The sequence below is a fragment of the Ranitomeya variabilis genome, chromosome 4 (genome assembly GCF_051348905.1).
Source record: "Ranitomeya variabilis isolate aRanVar5 chromosome 4, aRanVar5.hap1, whole genome shotgun sequence".
Classification (NCBI taxonomy): domain Eukaryota; kingdom Metazoa; phylum Chordata; class Amphibia; order Anura; family Dendrobatidae; genus Ranitomeya; species Ranitomeya variabilis.
In genome coordinates, this window is record NC_135235.1 from 633,525,227 (window position 1) to 633,542,252 (window position 17,026).

The window sequence follows — 17,026 nt, forward strand, 5'->3', positions numbered from 1 at the left end:
AGCAGTGGCTGGGCAATGGGCAGGATGAGGAGGAAACAGATATAGGGCCAAAGAATAAAGTAGGCTAAATGCAGTTCAAAATTGGTAACAGGACTAAACAGGCGGCATTGCTTTGTTCAGTGGAGTAGCAAACCCAAGAGCAGCAGACACTGTTTCAAGGGCCTAACCACACTAGTAGGCCAAATGCAGTTTAATATCTGATAGTATAGGCCGAAAGCCAGAATGTGGAAGCTCAGCTTTGTTCAGTTGAGGACAACACCAGGCAGGGGCAGACACCTTTACTAGGCCGGAACAGCCAATTTCATTTTTAAATATCGTCATTTGGAACAGAAGGTAGAAGCTCAGCTTTATTCAGTTGAGGACAACACCAGGCAGGGGCAGACACCTTTACTAGGCCGGAACAGCCAATTTAAAAAAAAAAAAAACAGCAGTTAATAAGAGGCAGAAGGTAGAAGCTCAGCTTTATTCAGTTGAGGACAACACCAGGCAGGGGCAGACACCTTTACTAGGCCGGAACAGCCAATTTCATTTTTAAAAATCGTTATTTTGGAACAGAAGGTTGAAGCTCAGCTTTATTCAGTTGAGGACAACACCAGGCAGGGGCAGACACCTTTACTAGGCCGGAACAGCCAATTTTTTAAAAAAAACAGCAGTTAATAAGAGGCAGAAGGTAGAAGCTCAGCTTTATTCAGTTGAGGACAACACCAGGCAGGGGCAGACACCTTTACTAGGCCGGAACAGCCAATTTTTTTCAAAAAAAAACCAGTTAATAAGAGGCCGAAGGTAGAAGCTCAGCTTTATTCAGTTGCAGCTTCTTGGCAATAATATAAAGAAGACGCGACAGGACAACACTCGGTGGATGCCATATCTGTGTTTTCAATGGGAAAAAACCTTTCAGTTAACTACTTGTAGGAGAAAGTTTTTGTAGCTGGTGGCCAATTTTTGTACTGTACCAGTTTTTTGTTGTATGTGTTTTTGTTTTTAATGTAAAAATGTCTGCATTTGATATCTCTCCAGTATTTTCTTTTTTATAAGCAAAATACTGCAGTTTTACATCGGTTACATGGATACATGCGCAGGCAGCTTGGTGGTCAGTGGAGGAGTATTGCAAGGAGTGACCGCAGACAGGCTATCAAAGGCCTAAAATAACAAACAATAGGCTCATGGCACTTTTACATCGGTTACATGGATACACGGGCAGGCAGCTTGGTGGTCAGTGGAGGAGTATTGCAAGGAGTGACCACAGACAGGCTATCAAAGGCCTAAAATAACAAACAATAGGCTCATGGCAGTTTTACATCGGTTACATGGATACACGGGCAGGCAGCTTGGTGGTCAGTGGAGGAGTATTTAAAGTAGGGACCGCAGACAGGCTATCAAAGGCCTAAAATAACAAACAATAGGCTCATGGCACTTTTACATCGGTTACATGGATACACGGGCAGGCAGCTTGGTGGTCAGTGGAGGAGTATTTAAAGTAGGGACCGCAGACAGGCTATCAAAGGCCTAAAATAACAAACAATAGGCTCATGGCAGTTTTACATCGGTTACATGGATACACGGGCAGGCAGCTTGGTGGTCAGTGGAGGAGTATTTAAAGTAGGGACCGCAGACAGGCTATCAAAGGCCTAAAATAACAAACAATAGGCTCATGGCACTTTTACATCGGTTACATGGATACACGGGCAGGCAGCTTGGTGGTCAGTGGAGGAGTATTTAAAGTAGGGACCGCAGACAGGCTATCAAAGGCCTAAAATAACAAACAATAGGCTCATGGCACTTTTACATCGGTTACATGGATACACGGGCAGGCAGCTTGGTGGTCAGTGGAGGAGTATTTAAAGTAGGGACCGCAGACAGGCTATCAAAGGCCTAAAATAACAAACAATAGGCTCATGGCAGTTTTACATCGGTTACATGGATACACGGGCAGGCAGCTTGGTGGTTAGTGGAGGAGTATTTAAAGTAGGGACCGCAGACAGGCTATCAAAGGCCTAAAATAACAAACAATAGGCTCATGGCACTTTTACATCGGTTACATGGATACACGGGCAGGCAGCTTGGTGGTCAGTGGAGGAGTATTTAAAGTAGGGACCGCAGACAGGCTATCAAAGGCCTAAAATAACAAACAATAGGCTCATGGCACTTTTACATCGGTTACATGGATACACGGGCAGGCAGCTTGGTGGTCAGTGGAGGAGTATTTAAAGTAGGGACCGCAGACAGGCTATCAAAGGCCTAAAATAACAAACAATAGGCTCATGGCAGTTTTACATCGGTTACATGGATACACGGGCAGGCAGCTTGGTGGTCAGTGGAGGAGTATTTAAAGTAGGGACCGCAGACAGGCTATCAAAGGCCTAAAATAACAAACAATAGGCTCATGGCAGTTTTACATCGGTTACATGGATACACGGGCAGGCAGCTTGGTGGTCAGTGGAGGAGTATTGCAAGGAGTGTCTGTCCCAGTACTCCCAAAATATAAATAGATGTTAATGTCTCGCAAAACAACCAAAAAAAAAAAAAGTGGCATACTTAGGAACAGGGGTGGGCTCATCTGCTGAGTTTCTGACATAGTAATTTGGCAGTAACTGTTTAATGGTGCCAATATAGGACACAGACACAGACTACTTTAAGTTGCATCATAGATGTCTACAAATTTGTATTGTCAGTGCCAGACATTGAATGATGTCAGCGAATAGACAAAAGATTGGTGGAGCTGTGCGACATAATTTTGCACGTGGTAGAGCACAGTTTGAGCTGGGGGGGGGGGGTAACTCTCTTGAGGCCGGCGGGACCGCCCCAGGGCCCCTCATGTTACAACGGTGTGTCTGACGTTGGGTGCGCACCACCACCGCCAGAGACACTACATTGTACTATGAGGGACCCAGTGGCAGTGCCGTCGACCAAAAGCGGCCACACCCACCTCTTCAGACAAACAGCAGTCTCACGGGTGCTTGCGCCAAGTCGCGATACCACGGCCCCGTGTGGGGAGTTTGGCCATTTAGGGAGGTGTAAACATGTCGTATGCTGGACAATCAGCTGCAGAAAATTAGACATTAGAAAAGTAATTCACAGTAGTCCACAGGCAAGAGCTTTTCATAGGAAAGCTAGGTGTCGGCCGGGCAAGGTGGGGCAAAAGATTTCGAAATCCAGTTGTGGTTCATTTTAATGAATGTTAGATCGTCAACATTTTGGGTAGCCAGACGAGTCCTTTTTTCGGTTAATATTGAACCTGCAGCACTGAATACTCTTTCTGATAGGACACTTGCTGCCGGGCAAGCAAGCTCCTGCAATGCATATTCTGCCAATTCTGGCCAGGTGTCTAATTTTGATGCCCAGTAATCAAATGGGAATGACGGTTGAGGGAGAACATCGATAAGGGATGAAAAATAGTTAGTACCCATACTGGACAAATGTTGTCTCCTGTCACTTTCAATTGATGCAGCAGTACCTGTCCTGTCTGCGGTCATAGCAAAATCACTCCACAACCTGGTCAGAAAACCCCTCTGTCCAATGCCACTTCTGATGTGTGCACCCCTAACACTCCTAGTCTGCTGCCCCCTGGAGCTCGTGTGAGAACGATCACGTGCGCTGTGTGCTGGGAATGCCTGAAGCAAACGGTCAACAAGAGTTGATTGTTTGGTTGCTAATATTAGTTCCAAGTTCTCATGTGGCATAATATTTTGCAATTTGCCTTTATAGCGTGGATCAAGGAGGCAGGCCAACCAGTAATCGTCATCGTTCATCATTTTCGTAATGCGTGTGTCCCTTTTTAGGATACGTAAGGCATAATCCGCCATGTGGGCCAAAGTTCCAGTTGTCAAATCTCCGGTTGTGATTGGTTGAGGGGCAGTTTCAGGCAAATCTACGTCACTTGTGTCCCTCAAAAAACCAGAACCCGGCCTTGCCACGCAACCAATTTCCAGTGCCCCCGGGAAAGCTTCCGCATTAAAAATATACTCATCCCCATCATCCTCCTCGTCCTCCACCTCCTCTTCGCCCGCTACCTCGTCCTGTACACTGCCCTGACCAGACAATGGCTGACTGTCATCAAGGCTTTCCTCTTCCTCTGGTGCAGACGCCTGCTCCTTTATGTGCGTCAAACTTTGCATCAGCAGACGCATTAGGGGGATGCTCATGCTTATTACGGCATTGTCTGCACTAACCAGCCGTGTGCATTCCTCAAAACACTGAAGGACTTGACACATGTCTTGTATCTTGGACCACTGCACACCTGACAACTCCATGTCTGCCATCCTACTGCCTGCCCGTGTATGTGTATCCTCCCACAAAAACATAACAGCCCGCCTCTGTTGGCACAGTCTCTGAAGCATGTGCAGTGTTGAGTTCCACCTTGTTGCAACGTCTATGATTAGGCGATGCTGGGGAAGGTTCAAAGACCGCTGATAGGTCTGCATACGGCTGGCGTGTACAGGCGAACGTCGGATATGTGAGCAAAGTCCACGCACTTTGAGGAGCAGGTCGGAGAACCCAGGATAAGTTTTCAATAAGCACTGCACCACCAGGTTTAAGGTGTGAGCCAGGCAAGGAATGTGTTTCAGTTGGGAAAGGGAGATGGCAGCCATGAAATTCCTTCCGTTATCACTCACTACCTTGCCTGCCTCAAGATCTACTGTGCCCAGCCACGACTGCGTTTCTTGTTGCAAGAACTCGGACAGAACTTCCGCGGTGTGTCTGTTGTCGCCCAAACACTTCATAGCCAATACAGCCTGCTGACGCTTGCCAGTAGCTGGTCCATAATGGGACAACTAGTGTGCAACAGTGTCATCTGCCGATGGAGTGGTTGGCCGACTGCGGTCTGTGGAAGAGCTGTAGCTTCTGCAGGAGGACGAGGAGGAGGAGGAGGAGGGGGTGCGAACGCCTACAGCCAACTGTTTCCTAGACCGTGGGCTAGGCACAACTGTCCCGAAATTGATGTCCCCTGTGGACCCTGCATCCACCACATTCACCCAGTGTGCCGTGATGGACACATAACGTCCCTGGCCATGCCTACTGGTCCATGCATCTGTAGTCAGGTGCACCTTTGTACTCACAGATTGCCTGAGTGCATGGACGATGCGCTGTTTAACGTGCTGGTGCAGGGCTGGGATGGCTTTTCTTGAAAAAAAGTGTCGACTGGGTAGCTCGTATCGTGGTTCAGCGTACTCCATCAGGGCTTTGAAAGCTTCGCTTTCAACTAACCGGTAGGGCATCATCTCTAACGAGATTAGTCTAGCTATGTGGGCGTTAAAACCCTATGTACGCGGATGCGAGGATAAGTACTTCCTTTTCCTAACCAGAGTCTCATGTAGTGTGAGCTGAACTGGAGAGATGGAGATCGTGGAACTTGCGGGTGTGCCGGTGGACCTGGCAGACTGAGAGACGGTTGGAGACGGTATTGTTTCCGCCGGTGCCCTAGATGCAATATTTCCTCCTACAAAACTGGTGATTCCCTGACCCTGACTGCTTTTGGCTGTCAAAGAAACCTGCACAGATACTGCCGGTGGTGCGGAAAATGGTGGCCTTACAGTGACGGAAGGGATGTTGCGTTGCTGACTAGCTTCATTGGCCGAGGGTGCTACAACCTTAAGGGACGTTTGGTAGTTAGTCCAGGCTTGAAAATGCATGGTGGTTAAGTGTCTATGCATGCAACTAGTATTGAGACTTTTCAGATTCTGACCTCTGCTTAAGCTAGTTGAACATTTTTGACAGATGACTTTGCGCTGATCAATTGGATGTTGTTTAAAAAAATGCCAGACTGCACTCTTCCTAGCATCGGATCCCTTTTCAGGGATTGCAGACTGAGCTTTAACTGGATGGCCACGCTGTCCTCCAACAGGTTTTGGCTTTGACACGCGTTTTGGGTCAGATACGGGCCCGGCAGATGGAACCTGTTGCGATGTTGATGCCTGCTGCGGCCCCTCCTCCACCTCCGCTTCTGAGCTACTGCCGCCTGCACCCTGTTCCCCCAATGGCTGCCAATCGGGGTCAACAACTGGGTCATCTATTACCTCCTCTTCGAGCTCGTGTGCAACTTCGTCTGTGTCACTGTGTCGGTCGGTGGTATAGCGTTCGTGGCGGGGCAACATAGTCTCATCAGGGTCTGATTGCGGATCAGTACCCTGAGAGGGCAATGTTGTGGTCTCAGTCAAAGGAGCAGCATAGTACTCTGGCTGTGGCTGTGCATCAGTGCACTCCATGTCAGAATCTACTTGTAATGGGCATGGCCTGTTAAGTGTTTCACTTTCTAAGCCAGGGACGGTATGTGTAAAGAGCTCCATGGAGTAACCCGTTGTGTCGCCTGCTGCATCCTTCTCTCTTGTTGTTGTTTTTGCTGAGGAGGACAAGGAAGCGACTTGTCCCTGACCGTGAACATCCACAAGCGACGCGCTGCTTTTACATTTACCAGTTTCAGAAGAGGAGGCAAAAGAGCTAGAGGCTGAGTCTGCAATGTAAGCCAAAACTTGCTGTTGCTGCTCCGGCTTTAAAATCGGTTTTCCTAATCCCAGAAAAGAAAGCTTTCGAGGCCTTGTGTAGCCAGACGACGAAACAGCCTCCACAGCTCCAGACTTAGGTGGAATATTTTTATCCCCACGACCACCTGATGCTCCACTACCACTACCATTATTACCAGCTGACAATGAACGCCCACGGCCACGACCTCTTGCACCAGACTTCCTCATTGTTTGAAAAACTTAACCAAATTAACTTTATTTGTTGCTGTCAAACAACTTACACGGTGAGCTATAACTTCAGTATGATTTCAATATCCCTTAACAGGTTGGTGAGACCACAAGGAAAATCAGGCACAATGTTACACACTCTGTTTTCTGTGGCACAAAATCACAGAGATGACACACACGCAGGACTGTCACTCAAGCACAAATGTCAATATTAATCTCCCACCTATTTTTTTTTTTTTTCCTCAGGGAGACTTTAGAAAACAAATAAGATAAAATGTTTTTTTCAGGGACAATTTAGAAACCAAATAATAAAATAAAATAAAAAAAAGGCTTTCTATGGCCCACTGAGTGAGAGATGGCACACACAGGAGTGGCACACAAGCCCTGACTGAGGCCAATATTTTTCTCCCACTGATTGATGTAGTGTTTATTTTTAAGGTAGATTTTAGAACCCAAATCAAGGAAAAAAATAAATAGGCTTTCTATGGCCCACAATGTGAGAGAGAGAGGTGGCACACCCAGGAGTCAAGACTGGCACACAAGCTGAAAGGGCAATATTAATCTCCCACTGTTTTTTTTTTTTTTCTCAGGGAGACTTTAGAAACCAAATAAGATAAAATGTTTTTTTCAGGGACAATTTAGAAACCAAATAATAAAATTTAAAAAAAAAAAAGGCTTTCTATGGCCCACTGAGTGAGAGATGGCACACACAGGAGTGGCACACAAGCCCTGACTGAGGCCAATATTTTTCTCCCACTGATTGATGTAGTGTTTTTTTGTTAAGGTAGATTTTCGAACCCAAATCAAGGAAAAAAATAAATAGGCTTTCTATGGCCCACTGAGTGAGAGATGACACACACAGGAGTGGCACACAAGCCCTGACTGAGGCCAATATTTTTCTCCCACTGATTGATGTAGTGTTTTTTTTTTAAGGTAGATTTTCGAACCCAAAGCAAGGAAAAAAATAAATAGGCTTTCTATGGCCCACAATTTGAGAGAGAGAGGTGGCACACCCAGGAGTCAAGAGTGGCACACAAGCTGAAAGGGCAATATTAATCTCCCACTGTTTTTTTTTTATTTGTTTTTTTTTCAGGGAGACTTTAGAAACCAAATAATAAAATAAAATAAAAAAAAAAAGGCTTTCTATGGCCCACTGAGTGAGAGATGGCACACACAGGAGTGGCACACAAGCCCTGACTGAGGCCAATATTTTTCTCCCACTGATTGATGTAGTGTTTTTTTGTTAAGGTAGATTTTAAAACCCAAATCAAGGAAAAAAATACATAGGCTTTCTATGGCCCACTCAGTGAGAGATGGCACACACAGGGATGGCACTCTAGCAGAAATGCCAATCATAATCTCCCACAAAAAAAAACAAAAAAAAAACAGGGACTGTCCTACAATTACTATCTCCCTGCAGTAATCTCAGCCAGGTATGGCAGGCAGCAATAGGAGTGGACTGATGCACAAATTAAATAAAAAGTGTGGACAAACAAAAAAGATAGCTGTGCAGAAAGGAAGGAACAAGAGGATATGTGCTTTGAAAAAAGCAGTTGGTTTCCACAGTGGCGTACACACAGCAATACAGCTATCACGGAGCCTTCTAGGGCAGCCCAATGAGCTACAGCGCTGAGAGAAAAAAAAAAAAAATTAGCTTCCACTGTCCCTGCACACCGAAGGTGGTGTTGGACAGTGGAAATCGCTACAGCACAAGCGGTTTGGTGGTTAGTGGACCCTGCCTAACGCTCTCCCTGCTTCTGACGAAGCGGCAGCAACCTCTCCCTAAGCTCAGATCAGCAGCAGTGAGATGGCGGTCGGCGGGAACGCCCCTTTATAGCCCCTGTGACGCCGCAGACAGCAAGCCAATCACTGCAATGCCCTTCTCTAAGATGGTGGGGACCAGGACCTATGTCATCACGCTGCCCACACTCTGCGTTCACCTTCATTGGCTGAGAAATGGCGCTTTTCGCGTCATTGAAACGCGACTTTGGCGCGAAAGTCGCGTACCGCATGGCCGACAAGCACAGGGGTCGGATCGGGTTTCATGAGACGCCGACTTAGCCAAAAGTCGGCGACTTTTGAAAATGAACGACCCGTTTCGCTCAACCCTAGTAGTGACTAGATCTGAGGTGATTTTTTGAGAACCTAATTTTACCAACTCTGCTGTGGACGGATCAGTACTAAAGTGATAGATCGGATCAAAAAATCCTCTCCGATGTAGTCAGCTCAGCACTGAAGTGACTAGAATTTAGTGGTTATGGTGAGTAGAGATGAGCGAATATTTCAATATTTGCAATATTCGCCAACTAATTTGTTGAAAATTCACCGAACATAGCCGAATGCCATTCAGCTCAATAGGAGGCAAAAACAAACTCATGCACAACACCTTATAACGGACCCAAATGCTGTCAAAACACATCAAATGAGGAACAGACACTAGGAAAGTGGCCTCAATTCACTCACAGTACAAATTGTAGCATGGCACTGCAGCAATCAGCCAAGCATGAGGTATAGGGGTCAGGGATAGCATTTACAGCTTTCAAATAAAAGTCACAGTAAGAGGAGGTGGGTGAGGGATCGGTGTTTTGCCCCTTTGCTGGGATCCCTGATACCACATGCAACATCTCTACCTGCTTTCATGCTGAGCCACACTCAGGTGGCACAAATATCAGTTTTGTGACTACCATTGTCAGAAAAATGTAAGGATAGTAACACGGGTAGTTGACTCCAAGGAAGTGGAGGCCTGACAGTCTTGGAGGCCTACTGCTACAGGCAACACGCATGAAGGAGACTCAACCAGGAGTCTACACATTTATAAAAATTAGTGGCGGTCACCATCAAAGTGGCATCAATTGCAATAAATTAATTGAATTAGTATAGCGGAGACCGAACCTCTTCCACTACAGACAACCCAGCAGATGGAGACTGTAACGGGCAAGGTGGTGGAATCACTGTTCTGCATCCCTCTGAAAGCCTGGAAGGGGCGAAACTAGGTGGCCTACCAAATCTCTACTTGGACAAGTGGCAGCAGGTGAAAACTGCGAATCAAAGAGGTGGCGCCAGGTGCTACTCCATGGCTGGCCTACAAAAGGTAGCAGCTGACCCCCTACAGCGGATAAGCTGCGACGACCCAAAGGAGGGATGAAAATGCTGGCAGGTACTCTAGAAACACAGGTGCAGATGTGATCGGCTGAGGAACAGAAAACCACAGGAAGGTGCTTGCTCGACCGGGTGTTAGACAGATGGACACTGGCAGGTGCGATCTGGACCGGTTGATGGACAGAAGTGCGCAGACAGGTACGAGTAGATGGACACAGACAGGTAAGAGCAGAGGGGTACAGGGCAGACAGGCAGACCTGGGGAACCTGCCAACTAGCAAGCATGCAAGGCAAACTAACAACATAGCTCAGACACTTCTATATTGAAGGAAAAGCCTTAATTAGAAGGTGTTGCCCAGCAGTAGGTTGGGAATACCTTAGGTTGCTAAGGGCAGTCTCAATAGGAGGGAGTGCACGCATGCGCCCTCTAAGCATAGGTCTGTCTTACAACTGAACCTTGGTGGACACTGACACATAGGGGGAGAGATGAAGAGGTGGTGTGTGAGTGGGAGACACTGAATGTCCTGTCTGTTAGGTACAAGGAGATCCAACAAAGGGCCAAGTCTGTAGTGTCAACAGATCAGAAAGTCTGTAGTAAGAGGGAATGGTCCACTGTGTCAAAGACAGCTATCAGTTCCAGGAGAAGTAGGAGGACAAACTCGCGGCGCTTTCATTTGGCGGTTAGTAAGTCATTGGTGACTTTAATCTGGCAGTTTCAGTGGTATGGTGCGGTCTGAAGTCAGATTGGGAGATGTTTCTAGGTGGTTCACTGTATACACAATAGACTGTAGTTGTAGTGCATGCTTCCTATATGGAGCACAGCAGAGTGTGGTTGTAATATTGCTCACTGTTGGCACTTGAGTCGTGATATTAGGTGTGCACTCCAAGCGTAACAGTTACGTAGAAATACATGTTGTAATGCTTGGGACAGGAGAGCCGCTGGCCAGTTCGAATATTGTGATGCAATCCCCATCCGAGTTATACATCTGACTTCCCTTATACTGGTGGACAAAACAAGACTGAACATAAGACCTTAACTGCCGTCCACAGCTCATAGGGAAGCTCTCATGAGTCATGACACCTTTTCCATCTACCTGATGATCCTGAGGAACATTGGGATCTTCTTGTTTACAGTCCTGTGGAAAAAGAGGACGGGGACATCTCTCTGGTGTTGTCATCTCACTGGATAGAACTGAAAGAAACACATACAGGGCCTGAATTCATTCTTTAAATACAGATAATTATAGGCCATGTGTATCTAGTCCTATTACCTGGTGATATGAGGGGCTGGGGAAGCTCCATCATGACGTCCTTGTACAGATCTTTGTGTCCTTCTAAATACTCCCACTCCTCCATGGAGAAATAGATGGTGACATCCTGACACCTTGTAGGAACCTGACACATACAATGATACCATCATCCCCCCATCCCTCGATAGCGTTACTGTATAATGTCCCAGCATTCCCAGCAGTGTCACCTCTCCAGTCAGCAGCTCAATCATCTTGTAGTTGAGTTCTAGGATCTTCTGGTCATTGATGTCCTCATGTATCAGGGGGTGAGGTGGAGGCCCCGTGATTGGGTTCAGCAGTCTTCCCCATCCTTCAGACACAGGGGTCTGACAGCGCTCACTAGAGGTCTTCTTCACTACTGTGTAATCCTGGTTATAGAGAGACACATTAAAAAATCTCACTACAGACATTTCCAGAGTCCTCACCTCTCCAGTTCTGTCCATCTGTTATTCCCATAGATAAGAATTATGTAATGTGACGTCATGAGAATCTCTCACCTCTCCAGTAAGCCGGAAGAGGATCTCTAGGGTGAGGTGTAATATCCTCTCCGCCATCTTGTCCTTGTCCCTATCCATCCTTGTAGGGTCACTCAGGAGAATTCTCTTATATAGAAGATCTCCATTGAGAAGATCCGATATTGTAGGGATCTGAATGGGGAGAAGATGACGATGTAAATCATAAAGATCCCATATAAGAAATCTCCGCAGCTGTTATGGGCGTCACATGATCACTACATCCAATCATGGCCCTGTCCTGCCCCCGGTATAACACACAATCCAATTATAGTTACATACAGATTTTTATCACATAATATCTCCAACCCGGCACCAAAACCTCAGAAATAATCTAAAAAGAAAACCTAAATTAACTGACTCTTTGTTACATAAATATTCCATGAAAAAAATATATATATTAAGTTATAAAGTGCAGGGAACATCTCCAAAGATCAGGATGGCAAAACCGGGGACGTCAGTAACAGATAATGATAGAAGCTACAGAAGATTGTAATCCCAGTAAATGTGATTGTCCCAGAAAGGCGCTGCATAAATCGAGAAAACCGAGAATGGGATGTGTGTCAGGGAAGAAATTATGATACTAATGACTAAAAAATGATAAACACAACAGTATAGAAGTGTGCATATAGAGCAGCCGATGTAACTGACCCTGGGTCACATGTGCACAGGGTCAGAGATATCAGGATTAGTGATGAGCGAGTGTACTCGTTGCTCGGGTTTTCCTGAGCACGCTCGGGTGACCTCCGAGTATTTGTTAGTGTTTGGAGATTTCATTTTCATCTCCTCAACTGAATGATTTACAGCTAGTAGCCAGCCTGAGTACATGTGGGGGTTGCCTGGTTGCTAGGGAATCCCCACATGTAATCAAATTGTCTAACAGTCGGAAATCATCCAGCTGCTGCGAGCAAAACTAAATCTCCGAGCAGTCATAAATACTCGGGAGACCACCCGATCGTGCTCGGCAAAACCCGAGCAACGAGTATATTCGCTCATCACTAATCAGGATCAACAAAAAAGAGGGCAGATGTGGAGGATATTAACCCATAAACAGGAGTTACTCAGTACAGGTAGTAGAGCGGGACTGGTAGGAAAAGAAGGGGGTGAGGATAATATTGAAAAGACCATACAAAGAGAGAGAGAGAATTAATAAAGGATTAATTATAAAGTGATCAGCAATAACATACAGATAAACTGACATCATTGTGGTCTGTATGTATAAACTATTCCAAACGTGATCCTCAGTGGACACAGTCAGTCACATGTCTACAAGATGGTTTTACTTCCCCTTTCCCAGTCCTGATTCTTCATCTCTGGTTCCACTCTGCTTTCTTGCCTCATTCCTCCTGTCTGGGCATTTTTCAATAAGTCTCTACCTTTCTTGCCTGTGCGCATGCGCTGATCTCCATCGGGCCAGCACATTTTCTGCCGCGTCTATATCCGGGCATAGTGTGGCTCTCGTCTCACCCTCCCTGCCCTCGTCATTGACAAGGTTGGGTTTTCCGTCACGTGACCCATTCCACCTCCGATGACGTGGAACAGGGTGTGTTCACCTTCGGAAGCTGTCCAGTAACTGCTCCATTTTCGGCAATGATATATTGTGACCGAGCAGTTCTGACTGGCTCACAGGAGGTTAAATAGTTCTCTCCACTGGTTTGATGGCACTCCCTGATGAAGGCTAGTGCCGAAACGCACATTGGGGCTGACGCCATCCAGGCATGAGGAACATATGGATAAATATTAGTCCTTTATTTTTTCTCTTCATATTTGCAGCCCTTATTCATAAACTCTAGCTTTACCTCGCTACTGCATATACCACTATTATTTGGCCTTGTATGTTATTGGTTGAATGACATCGTTCTCCCATTATGTACTTACTAGATGGAGGGCGGTAATGTCACGATGGGGGCAGGCATTGCAGCGTTGACAATCTCCCCCCCCCATGTGCTCACCCACCTATCCACTCTCTCTTTCCCATGTGCTGACTTCTCCTGTCAGTGCTCTCTTCTTTGACCTGTCTACCCCATGTGCTATCCCCCTTGTCTGCCGTCTCTCTCCTTCCTGTGCTGTGTTCTCCCCCCCGTGCTGTGTCTCTCTCACCCCGGTGCGATTTCTCTCTCCCCCATCTGTTGTCTTCTCCTCTCATGTCATCTCTTATTTGACCTATGTACCCCATGTGCTCTCGTACACTGTCAGACAAAGACCATTTTTAAAATGAACTTTAGCTAGTGGGAAAACCCCTTTAATGTGACCGACTTCCTCTGCCTGTAGACACATCGCGCATCTGCCGACGGGATCAGCCAAATGATTCACTGCGCCTGCACTGAATTCGTGCAGGCGCAGTACATCAGACTGCCACCATCTTTGTACAGACAGATGGTGGCAGTCACATTAAAACTGCACATGCGGTCCTCGTGTAAAAAGATGGTGGTGGTCAGTGAATCAGTCGGCTGATTCCGGCGGTGGCATGTTCGTGATGTTGTTCCGCTGATGGTACCACGCAAGAGACTGTGTACAGCGTATACAGTGTGTGTGTGTGTGTGTGTGTGTGTGTGTGTGTGTTGTGACGGTGTTCCACTGATGGTACTACACAAGAGGCTGGTACCACCAGCAGTTTCCATATTGAGACACCCATCACTTGGGTGTCCCAATATGGCGGTCGGTAAACTTCCACCGCTTGGAATGTGGGATCCGGACACATCTGGGTGTAACAGGATGTGAAGACATTACAAGGTAATTATATATTAAGATTTGTATACTTTGTTCTTACAAATTATCCCAGGTGATTGCCAGGCTATTTAACGGAGCTGTTTCTCCAAGACCTCGGTCAGATGTATATTCAGCTTCTGTGTGTTTTGTCTCTGTCCCTTGTGTTCTGTTAGTAGATATTTAGTTGCCTGACCTTGGACCTCATTCTGACCAGCCATCTGTTTAACACCCTCTGCTCTGATCGGCTATCATTCTGGTATTCTGACTTCAGAGCTTTACCTGACTACATCTTTGTCTCGTCCTTCTATTTATGACATACCTTCCTGGCATCTCACCTCTGACTCCTTGACTATCCCGTCTCACGGAATACAATGAAAGATAGCAATAATAACGGAATAAATATAAAGATATCAGCAATAACATACAGACAAACTGACATCAGTGTGGTCTGTATGTAAAAAGTAATAGAAAAAAAAATTGCTCAGTGGAAAAAAACTAAATAATAAGCTTCTAGTTACGATACCTTTTATAGGCTAAGTAAAATAAAATGAATTATGTTACAAAGCGAGCTTTCAAGACTTCTTAGGTCTGTTCATCAGGCATGGTATAACAAACTATCTGAACAGTGATGAGCGAAACGAAACTCTAAAGTTCGGGGTTCATACCGGAGAATGCCAAAATCATAACATGTGCCGAATAAAGTTTATTGAAAGGCAGCAGCGCAGCTATACAACAAGCTTTTAGGCAGTGGGCACTTCCAGAGCCATCACAGACATGCCTAGTATTGGCATGGCTGGAATTGGCCGGCACAACACTTGACCCATCCTGTAAAAATGGCGGATCATGGCTTGCGCCGATATTTTACGCTGAGTCTGGTGCAGCGAGCTTCAACAGCCCATAAATTGTTGTGCAATTTCTCCCAAGTACCTGGATAACCCATATGTGGGGAAAAGCTACTGTTTCGGCACATGGCACGGCTTTGAAGGGAAGGAGTGGCATTTTAGAACGCAGACTAAACGCAGGTGTCATGTTGTGTTTGGAGAGCCCCTGATGTGCCTAAACAGTGGAAATTTATCTAGATGCATAACTATAATAATTATTATAATGCTTTTAGTTTTACTGGTGTATGAATTTGTGATGTGGTGGTATGTGTAAGTTGTGCAGAGTACATCAGATTATAAAAGTGTTTTGTGTCAACAGTGTAAAACCAAATGTTTTAAATTTATGAAGTGTGGTACACTTTGAAGCAATCCTAAATGCAAAGGCCAGGTTTCTCTGGGCAGGGTTTACAATGTTAAATTGGGTCCTTTCGTATTCCCCTCTATGATGACATGGTTTTTGGGTGAAAAATTGATGGGTATTCAAATTTGTCTGGGCCACCATAAAATGTATTATTTCTTCAATGAAAGAAAAATGTGAAAAAGTCCACTTCAGTGAGGCCTGTAGCGTCAAATTGGATTCCTGTTTTGACCATGAAATCTGGAATAACAGGCTGATAATTTTTGGGGGGTGAAGTCCATATTGGATTGATTGCTGTAGGGGTTGCCTCGGTCATAGGGTGCCTTGCTGGGCATGCTTCTGGAGGGGCGAGGCTTTGACGATGACCACTTCGTGGCAACAAAGGGTTGCTAGGATGTTGTGTGAATTTTATCTATTAATGTTATTAGTGTGATAAAAGTAATGTTATGTTTTATCCCTATGGCCAGTGATGTGTGTTCGGTTCTCCTACAGACTATACCTAAGGCCGTCCCTGGGAATGAAGGAAGTCTGTCCACTAGGTGCACTGGAACCTGCTTACTCTGCTATGTTTAGTCTTTCTCTTTACTCCACCCAGAATTTGCCCTTATTGAGTCTTAGACTCTGACTAACTGACTGTAATCCGGAATCATTTTCTATAAAACCAGATCTAACCCTCCTAAACTGTGGGCTAATCCAAACTCACTATCTAATCTCTAGTGTAGTGCAGACTGTATATCTACTGTATGGTTTCCCTAGTGGACAGACTTCCCTCTGTCACACAGTCCCTGCTCCCCCATTACCGCTCACCAGTGCAGACTTCTCCCCTCAGCTCTTACATGTGGAGCCGGCTGTACCCTAATGTGCAGAGTCCCGGTGCCCCCCAGGACTGAGTCCTGTCCCCTCTATCACACAGTCCCTGCTCCCCCATTACCGCTCACCAGTGCAGACTTCTCCCCTCAGCTCTTACATGTGGAGCCGGCTGTACCCTAATGTGCAGAGTCCCGGTGCCCCCCAGGACTGAGTCCTGTCCCCTCTATCACACAGTCCCTGCCCCCCCATTACCGCTCACCAGTGCAGACTTCTCCCTTCAGCTCTTACATGTCGCTGCTTCCTACACAGAAAACCCTTCACTTCCCGCCCATCCTGCTCCTCCCCCCTTGTGACTGATCACATGACTGTGACATCATCACAGGTCCTGGAAGCAGAACTCCAAAGGGTTACAGAATGGTAGTGACTAGATCTGAGGTGATTTTTTGAGGACCTCATTTTACCATCTCCGCTGTAGACTGCTCAGCACTTTAGTGACTAGAATAGAGTAGCTGTGGTGAGATCCTCAGTCTCCATTGTAGTCGCCTCTTCTGTCTTTTTTATGGAATTGCTGCAGGTTATAATGGCGCAGACATCACAGGTCTGACAGGAAGGTTCTTTATACTGTTCTGTATTTCATGTATTTGGGGAAAATTAATTTTTTTCCCGATAAGATAAGTAGCTAT

The 17,026-nt window shown here is 46.1% G+C and overlaps 1 protein-coding gene across 2 annotated transcripts in view; it reads right to left on the reverse strand.

The window, feature by feature from the left end:
• The window catches only part of LOC143767225 (uncharacterized), a 385,097-nt gene extending 368,421 nt beyond the window's left edge, over positions 1-16,676 (reverse strand). The window contains exons 1-5 of one of the 2 annotated variants that reach the window (XM_077255378.1): positions 13,464-13,849; positions 11,571-11,720; positions 11,262-11,441; positions 11,056-11,179; positions 10,879-10,976 (exon numbers count right to left, since the gene is read on the reverse strand). In XM_077255378.1, coding sequence (XP_077111493.1) covers positions 10,879-10,976; positions 11,056-11,179; positions 11,262-11,441; positions 11,571-11,720; positions 13,464-13,529 — 618 coding nt within the window. In that variant the 5' untranslated portion in view covers positions 13,530-13,849. Of the gene's footprint in view, positions 1-10,878; positions 10,977-11,055; positions 11,180-11,261; positions 11,442-11,570; positions 11,721-13,463; positions 13,850-16,602 lie in introns of those variants that run through there. The other variant, XM_077255379.1, reaches the window with a different exon arrangement.
• Positions 16,677-17,026: the final 350 nt, after the last annotated feature.